Source organism: Antrostomus carolinensis, unplaced genomic scaffold (genome assembly GCF_000700745.2).
Source record: "Antrostomus carolinensis isolate BGI_N321 unplaced genomic scaffold, ASM70074v2 scaffold15978, whole genome shotgun sequence".
Lineage (NCBI taxonomy): Eukaryota > Metazoa > Chordata > Aves > Caprimulgiformes > Caprimulgidae > Antrostomus > Antrostomus carolinensis.
The window spans coordinates 1-9,008 of NW_010333816.1; the positions used below are offsets into that span (position 1 = coordinate 1).

The 9,008-nt window shown below is 48.5% G+C and overlaps 1 protein-coding gene across 1 annotated transcript in view; it reads left to right on the plus strand.

Moving 5' to 3' along the window:
- The first annotated feature begins 1,704 nt into the window (after positions 1–1,704).
- CUTA (cutA divalent cation tolerance homolog) overlaps positions 1,705–9,008 on the plus strand; it is an 8,605-nt gene continuing 1,301 nt past the window's right edge. Inside the window, exons 1-3 of the mRNA XM_010174005.2 lie at positions 1,705–1,876; positions 4,294–4,442; positions 8,191–8,250. Coding sequence (XP_010172307.2) covers positions 1,796–1,876; positions 4,294–4,442; positions 8,191–8,250 — 290 coding nt within the window. The 5' untranslated portion in view covers positions 1,705–1,795. The remainder of the gene's footprint in view (positions 1,877–4,293; positions 4,443–8,190; positions 8,251–9,008) is intronic.

Here is a 9,008-nt window from a genome sequence, read left to right on the forward strand (position 1 = left end):
GGGACAGCTCGGACACCCGATGGTGAGCCGCATCGCAAGAAAACACGGGGTTTGCTTCACGCCAGCAGAGAATAAAGGTCACTTTTTCAGCCCATGGACAGCTGGGTGTGGCTGTCCCCGAGGCCTCCACGCAGGCAGAGTGTCCGGCCCCATCCAGCACCTGCCTACCAGGACGGCGCACAGAGGTGCCCGGCTCTCAGCCACCGCCGGGCTGGGGCTGCTGCCACGGGAGCTGTGCTCCATGGGTGGGCCATGAGGTTTTCCCAGTCGCTTGTGAGAACTGTGGGTAATGTCATAAAATGACAGCGTGAGACCCAATGGAGCTCTGTTCCCTGCACTGATTGCTTACAGGAGCGTTTTCGGCCCAAGCAACACAACAAGACTCAGCAGCTTTCTGCTAGTTTCTATCCAGAGAGTACAGAGCCTCAACAATATTAAATGTGAGAAAATAACTATTTTATACAGGGGCAAATTAAAGCAGAAGTGCTAAATGGTACCAGCAAGTGTCTCAGTGCTTACACTGGAGGGAGAGATTTCTCCAGCAGTTTTGGTAACCAAACCAACACTGCTGGGAGCGTTCATTTGTCCTTGCTTATGGATTTCACCCCGCTTTTGGGATGCCATGTCCTGGTATCTGTCCACCCCGGCTCTGCCAGATGTGCAGCGTGACAGGGTGTGGTGATACAACCCCCCCAACTCCTTGGGACACTGGTGCCTGGTGCGATTCTCCCCTTCCTGGATCATAGTTAATCAGGGTGAGACAGAAAGGAACTGTGAAGTTGGGTACTCAAGGGTGCGGTGTCTCTTTGATATCTCTGATTCCTGCTTCCCCTTGTGAGTGGTGACTCAGAGCGTTGTGCACCCGACAAAGTGCCTGGTACTGGCCTCAAAAAAATCACCTCTTAACAACCTGGTGCACCTGCATTGGGCAGGTGTCTGAGGGGGATGATACACTGTGGTACCAGAACATCACACCCTCCGAGATCGGCCAAAGTGCATGAGTACCCGACAAAAGTCCATTATCTCAGACGCTATAAATAGTGACCCAAAGCGAGACCCTTGGAGCTCTCCTGGGTCGCAGTGGGCTGTGTCCAGCATCTCCCCAGAGCTGGGACACCTCTCAGGACCATCTGCCAGCCAAGGTCACATTAGGCTTGGGCAAAGTTCTACTTCTCAAGGCTCAGCCATTGCCAGCTGAGAAATGCCAATGCATTGTGAGTATCTAACCCGAGAAGAAAAGAGAGAACCTTTAACTCTGGGCTGGTCTCCTCTATTTACCTCTCTTATGAAGGGAGAAGGGAGAACCCTTTTATACACCAGCACCCCTGCTTACATATTTTACTGGATCCATATGTTTTGTGTTGATTGTTTGTGTTTTGCGTGCTTTGTACGTACATACATGTATATATATTTAGAATACTTCCAGTTAGTGTGATCCTTGTCATTCTCAAACCTGTAAAGTCACTATTCTAATGAAAAGCATATTTCCACTGCAGCACTTTGTTGATCTTAAACCTTTGATTTACCTCACACCATCAATAAAGCTCAAATTACCACTGAATCATAAACTGTGTGAGAGCTTTCATCCATGCCAGGGCAGGGCAGGGTCCGTGGGGCCACCGTGCTGTCCCCAGAGCCGTGCCCGAGCCCCGCAGCGGGGCAGGCAGGCGGGTATCGCCCTGCAAGCAGCCAGGGAGGAAGAGGAGGAGGAGTTAGAGCTGGCTGTGGGCAGCCTTCCCAGGCAGCCTGCCCAGCTCAGGGCAGAGCAGGTGGAGGGACGAAGGGACGAGGGGAGATGGAGTGGCTGAGCACGCGCTGCCCGCTGCCGCCCGCCGCCCAGGGCTGCTCCCGGCCCAGCCGGACCACCTTGCTGCTGGTAAGTGGGAGCCATCCCGCCTGGCTCCACGGGAAGGGTGACGGGAATGAGGGTCAGCCAGCGGGAAGGGTGACGGGTGGGAACCCAGGCAGCCCTGGAAATGCCTCTGTCCCTGTAGAAGGGAGGTTTTGAGCAACCTGGGCTAGTGGAAGGTGTCCCAGCTCATGGCAGGGGGGGGGGAACTGGATGAGCTTTCAGGTCCCTTCCAACCCAAACCAGTCTGGGATTCTGTGATTCTATAATAATGGAACCTCTGCAAAAAAACAAAAACAAAAAACAAACACAAAAAAGGGCAAAAAAGATCATGCAGGAGGAATGTATTCTCAGTCTCTGCAGAGAGCAAAGCAAATTTCTTACAAGTTTTTTTCCACTTGCACTGGGGAAGCTCACAGCAGACTCGGGATCGCCACAAGTTGTGTTTAGTTTGCTTGTTTGGGGTTTTTTTTTGTTTCTTTTTTTGGTACAGAAGCTCATCAAAACTAAGCAAAAAGTCCTAACCTGGTAATTTAAACTCCTAAAGCTGTTTTTAGTTCGCAGATCTTGCAGAAATCTTCGTCACTCTAAACTCGTATCATTTTGCTGCTCAGTGCTTTTCAGTGAAACACCTAAAATCTCACAGCAGGTTTTTCAGCTTTGTGTATTTCAACATTTTGTCAGCCATGAGTTTATTCAGTTTATGAGACAGGAGTGCTGAAGTTTCAGTCCTTCACTTTTGCAGCATCCTTTGGCAAATACAATTATTCTGAAAAAAAAGAAAAAAATGGGGGGGAGACTTTTTCTTTTCAGAAAAAAAAAAGGGAGAAAAAACCCAAGAGGGTGGTCACTGTTGTTCTAATATTCAGTCCCAAATGTTCAAGGGGATTTCCTCGTCACATGCACATATATCTTCCAAGAAGATTAATGGTTGCCATGCTGAACAGGTCGGATTTTCCTTTCCTGAGCAGGGAGCATGATTACATTCTAATCTGGAAAAATAGATACACCACCGTATCTCTGTTTGGCTTGTAACTATTGGAGTCGTTTCTGGGATTTGTTGCATAATATTTGATAAATGGCTTAGCGGAAAAAAAGAGCGTAAAAGAAGCTCTAAAAATTATTATGAGAAACCTTGTGATAACAAAGGACATTTCCTCAAATGGATTGGAAAAGACCAGACAACCAATATAGCACAGCAGTCATTTTCCAAACGGAGAAGAACTCCTGTCTTTGTGGTGACAAGTGAGATGGGGTTTTTTAATTCAGTCTTTTAAAAAAAAAACAAAAGCAAAAACTGACATCGGCTCTGTTTTTTTCAGAGGGCAAAAGAGGGTGGAAATAAGGGAGGAAAAGGAATATATTCTTAGTCTTATATGCATTTTTTTTATCACTGTAGTTGAATAAGGGACAGATGCTGTTTATTTCAAAAACAAAAGACAAAGCAAAGAGCAGCTGTGCAGAACAGTGCCGCCCCGGGTACGGGCACCATCCTTCGGCTGTTACTCAGCAAACCTCGCTATCCCAGCAACGTCCCTGCTGACATCATTACATATCTGTATGTGACTGTGTTTATGGTGTGTGAGTGCAAAGAGCAGCTGAGGGGCTTGCCAGGAACAGCGTCTAATGTACAGCAAAACCAACTTGTTGCCACTGCACTGCCAGCCCACGGAGAGAGTGAGCTTGTTTTCTGCAGCCCAGTCAGACAGAGACAGCCCTACAGACCTGGGCTGGGGCCGTTGGGATTTCGGTGCCCAAAAGGATCCGATTTCACTCTCCTGTTAGTAGAAGATAATTAATATGACATGAACTTAAAACCTGCATTACAGCCCTAGCCCCCCTTGCCTGCTGTGCGGGTCTGTATCGTAGCCTGGTGGGCTGCAAAACATCCCTCAGCAGAAGACAGGAGTCATCGTGGGCTGGCAGGGCAGGGCAGGACGAAAGCTCCCCAGGTCCCAGCACAGACTGCATTACTCCAGGCTTCCCATGGCTCCAGTCCTGCATCAGGCTCCAGCCTAAATCTTTCCCATGGCCAGATCCCTATCCCTACCTAAAATAACCACTCTCCTCCTTTCCACACCCCCGGGGAGGCAGGGAGTCCCATCCCCACCATTTCCCAGAGGTGTGGACATGCCTCACCCTGGGCACCCAGCCAAAGGGTGGCTGCAGGCTGTAAAAAAAAAAAGAAGATTTCCTTGGTGTCGGAGCCACGCCTGCTGGGTCCCTTCTTGCCCTGAGCACTTGTCACGGTACTAGATTGGCCCCACTGGAGGTGAATGAATCTCCTTATGAACATGTTTTCACTTAAATTACAACTAGTGTTACTGTAATGTTGAAAGAAAGAAGACTGGAGGCTTCCCTGGAGCCCCAGATGATGTAAAAGCTTAGTTTTACAAAATGCAGTATTTCACCTAACAGCACCACTCATCTATTTTGCATTTCAGGTGGTGACTCTGTCCCTGCTGATGTACCCGGTGCTGAGGAGTCTCGCTCTTCAGCTGCACTCTGCCATCACTGGTAGCTACATCTCTGGGACACACTCCATCGCCTTCATCAACTGTCTCAACGAGCAGATTGCCAAGGACATTGCAAGGTACACAGACCCTTTCACTGCTTCTCTGCTTGAATCGTTCAAAAGCAGCTTCCTGTGGACGAAAGCCTTTCCTCGGCCCTCGGGAGGAGCTGTACTTCTCTGTACTTTGCACTTCTACCCGCACGGCGCTCCCTTTCTCTTACACTCTCTCTCTGTACCACATACCCACTTGCCAAGAGCTGTGCTTTCTAAAAGAAAGCTGCCAATTGCCTCTGCAGGCAATGCCACAGTAACATCAAGCCAATGCTCAGCTTATTCCACTGCCTTTAGTTTTCAAGACCCATTTTTAAGCCATGACCCTAAATCTCTGGGTCCTCAGATGGATTAAGCCCCAGCCCCATGTTCTCTGATCTGCCAGAGTCTTTCTTCTTCTCTAGAACAACACAGACAACAAATTCCAGGAGAGGTGTTTCTGGAGAGGGACAGAGCACAGTACGCTGCTATGAAAATAAATAAAAAAGTGGTCCACAGCAAACCCAGAACAGGCACTTGTGAGGTACCACCCGGAAGCCTGTACTCTGCTCACCAGACGCACTTCAGGGACTGAGGGCTTTACCTTGAAGTTTTTTTCTCTCTTTTAATATCTGAGATACTTTGCATTATTTTTTGCATGTACCACCTGGAAGCCTGTACTCTGCTCACCAAATTTCAGGGGAATGAGGGCTTTACCTTGATTTTTTTTCCCCCTCTCTTTTAATGTATGAGATACTGTGCACCATATTTTGCAGGCAGAGGGGTTTTTTTCACATATTTGTCAGTCCCTGACTCAATAGATGGTTTGTTCAAAGTACTGAAACTGTGTTGACTGGGGAAATGTTTATGATGGACCATTAAGTTTCTTGCAACACCTCCTGCACTGTTTTCCCTGCTGCTTGCCAAAAAGTCTCCTTCTTCTGTAAAGCGTTCCCAAGCAGTCGTTCAGGAACTGACAGGCTACTGAAAGGGATTTTGTGTCACCTTAAATACTGCAACTGTATTAAGAAATTCAAATAGAATAATATCTGCACTGCTTGATGTCTTCTGAAAAAAGGAGTAACTGTACGTGGCTGGTGAAAAGAGCCCTCAGTTCCTGAACGTGCTTCATCTTAACAGCTTTGCAACTGTTTTCCACTCTTTGTTCTTTATCTTGCAGGGAAGGGAGAGGAAATAAATCACTCCCCATTGCTGAGAGATATGTACTTTGGTTGCATTTTTACCGGTGGAGTAATTATTCCTTTGTTGTAGAATTTGGATGAATGAGCTGTGGTTGTAAAGGATGACACAGGGCTTCTACACTTATTTTGCCACCCACCATTTTCCTGGTGCTGTCGTGTTTGTTCTTCCCTTGCACTGCTTGGTGGAGCACTCGCTTCGACAGATCAAACTGCGAGGAAAGTTTATGCTGTTTTTAAGGAAGAGGAGTTCAGGGTTTGTGAAAGCAGATTAGCTGCAGGTAGAATTCAGCGTCTGGCTTGTTGGTTGCATCAGTCTAACCCAGTTTATCTGGATTACTATTAACTTCAGATCCTCAGAAGAAACCCCAAGTCCACAGAGATCTCACCTCTTCCCTGTGCCTGCTGCGAGAAGTTGAGCCCTTTGGGTTGGATGCTGTGGCCGTTGCACCTCAGATAACTTAGCCAACACCCAAGCAGCCTGTCAGCCTCCAGTTATGCCTTAGATATCATTTTCTTTGCTTTTCTGCTTATTAATATTTCATCTCTTTCAATTCAGATCCTTTTGTGAGGCCAAAGGACAAAGAAACACACATTAAGTACCCAACCCAAAGATATCATGTATTATGCAGACGTTTTTCCACAGATCACGTTCAGCTTCTTAGAACGTTTCCCGTTCCCATGGTGGCCGCTTGTTTCCGCTCAGCTTGCTAGAACAAAGTTCAAGATCTCAGTTAGGATCCCAGTTTATTGGGACAGAGCAGAAGCAATTAGAAGGTACTCACCCAAATCAAAAGATTCCTCTGCTGAAGTGACTTGAAAGTCACAGGCAGCAAAAACAAAATGATTTGTGCCATGTGTTTGACATGATAAACACAGCAGGGATATCTCCGCTCATGCTGACACAGTTTGTTGGTCTACAGATTAACTCAAGATGCTCTACAAGCATTAAATGCCTGGAACTGGCTACATGTGGTGAGAGCAAACGACCGAGAGCCTCCTTGGATGGTTGTCCTCTCAGGCCATGGTTCCTTTGAGAAGTCCATCTCCATCACCTTGCTGTGTTTAAACATTAAATCCAATCCCATGAGTGAGCTGGGTCCAGGCACTGGTTCTCCAGTGCGCTGCTGGAGTGGCGAGATGTTGTAGGATGGTTGGGAAGAGCTGCTTTCCTCCCAGCACCCGGGCTGCTCCTGATTCCTCCCTGCCCTGCAGCAGAGCCTGTGCAGCCCCATGAGGGCACCTTCACCTCGCACCCATAGTCTCAAGGCATAAACCTCTACAAAGAGAGAGAGAAAGCAGGGCTGGTAAGGAAGATGTGCAAAGGAGCTTATGCACGTTCCAACAAGAGCCCAGGTCTCCTTATGGGTCAGAGGCCAGATGCAAGGCATGAGGCAGCTGCACATTAGCACCTTGGCTGGGGTGTCTTCAGGTCACTGCCATGGAGGAGGCACCTCTTGTGCTCCTTCTGCTTGTCTTCGGGAGCACAGTGGCCAGTTTGTTTTGTAATTGCCTCCAGTCTGTACCATGGATACAAGGACAATACATTTTTAACTTGCTCTGAGCCAAAAACTTCCTGGAGAGTGCTTTGGATTGGAGCAGAAGTTAATTGGGATGGTTTTAATTCTTTAGCTCACTAAGGGTTAATTTTTACAAGTTGTTGAATTGAGCTTTCCGGTATCTAATAACTCCTGCCTTCTCTGCAGTCCAAGGTCATCTAGAAGTTCTATATTTGCATTGTCGGAGCACTTGGTACAATGTAGTGCCTGGCACACCAGTGTCAAAGAAAACCAAAGGTCAAGTCAGCAGTGCAGCGCCTTTAACAGAGCTGCCTGCAAGAGGGACGGGGCTGCCATCTCTGAGAAGGGCTCAGACATCGCTGTGGCCAGAAAACACTACATTTGACCTATTTCTTCTAAAAATCCACCCTGAGATTGCTTCAGTACTCTTTAATCACTTAAATATCACTTATGCTGGCAGGCCCGAGCAGCTCTGCAATAACAAATCAGCCCACAACTAAAGGAGGCAGCCCGAGGGAAGAAATTTATTTGGGCTTCAGATTTCTAGGACATTTTGGGTAGAAAAACCTTGATGTTGTTAATTTAACAAGATCCACATTTAGTCTGCTGCGTGAAGAAGAGGCACAGTTTGACAGCAGAAACACATGACTGAGAGACAAACCCCTTGGTGTCCGTCCCAGCCCTGGTTCTCGTGGCCCCATGGCTCAGCTCCTGCCCTGGTGTCCCCACAGTGAGATGGGCACAGAGCTGCTGCTGGGCAGGGTCCTTGTGCTGTGCAGACACAGGTCCCATGTGCTGCTCTGGGCCAGGAGTACCACCAAGCCTTCCTGCTGGGTTAGGGGGACAGTGGGGACAGTCCCAGAGCCAGGAGGAACTGAGCTGAAGCAGCTCCAGCTGGAGGTCACCTTTGCCTCTGCTTTCCTGGGATAATAATTAACCCCATCTCTCCCATCTCCAATGTCAAAGCTGGTGCTGGTGGTCAGGAGCAGCACGAGGGAATGTCCCCATGCCTGGGGGGAAGCACGGAGCCGCAGCAAGCTGGGGACAGGCACTAACTCCCCCTCCTGTCTCACCCAGGGCCATCATGGATAAGAAGCTGGCTGCCTGCGTGAACATCCTGCCAAAGAGCTCGGCCTTGTAAGTTGGGCTGAATATTCCCCAAGGGAGGAGGCAAATCTGGGCTACCCAGGTGGGGAGGGAGGAGATGGACACCCTGCAGCCCCAGGGAGAGGAGGGTTTCCAGGAGGCTGTTGGGTCTGTTTGTTGTTGCAGATGGTAGAGATGATCCTCACCCGTGCAGAGTGCTCTAAGCTTATTAGAGAGTGCAGATGCTCCAACTGCCAGTGGGGACCATTTATTTATTGGTTACTTAGCTACACAGAGACCTAGGAAAGAGCAAGGTGATTTATGGTCCTGAGAACATAGCGCTGGTTTTTAGAGGGCCTAAAAAGAAGCTGAGATTGGGACCAGAAAAGGTCCTATTTTTACAATAAAAAGCAGGACTTTCAGGAAGAAAGAAGAATGAAACTCAGTAATACCCCTCTTAAACCCAGAAATACCCCTCTTAACCCAGTAATACCCCTCTTAAACCCAGTAACACCCCCCTGAAACTCAGTAATACCCCTCTTAAACCCAGAAATAGCCCTCTTAACCCAGTAATGCCCCTCTTCCCCTTACACTTGGTTCCCACAATGGCCAGTCGAGTTGCTCACACAGCCCTGCCTGCTCCCGCTGCTTTCTCCTCCATGTCCCGCTCGGGAGACACCGCGACGCCTCCGAATGCCTCCTCGTGCAGCAACCCAGCGCGCAGATGAAATCATGATGGCCTTCTGTCAACATAAATGTTTGGAAAGGTCGTATCTGACTCATGAGAAGTACATCTCCTCTCCTGCAGG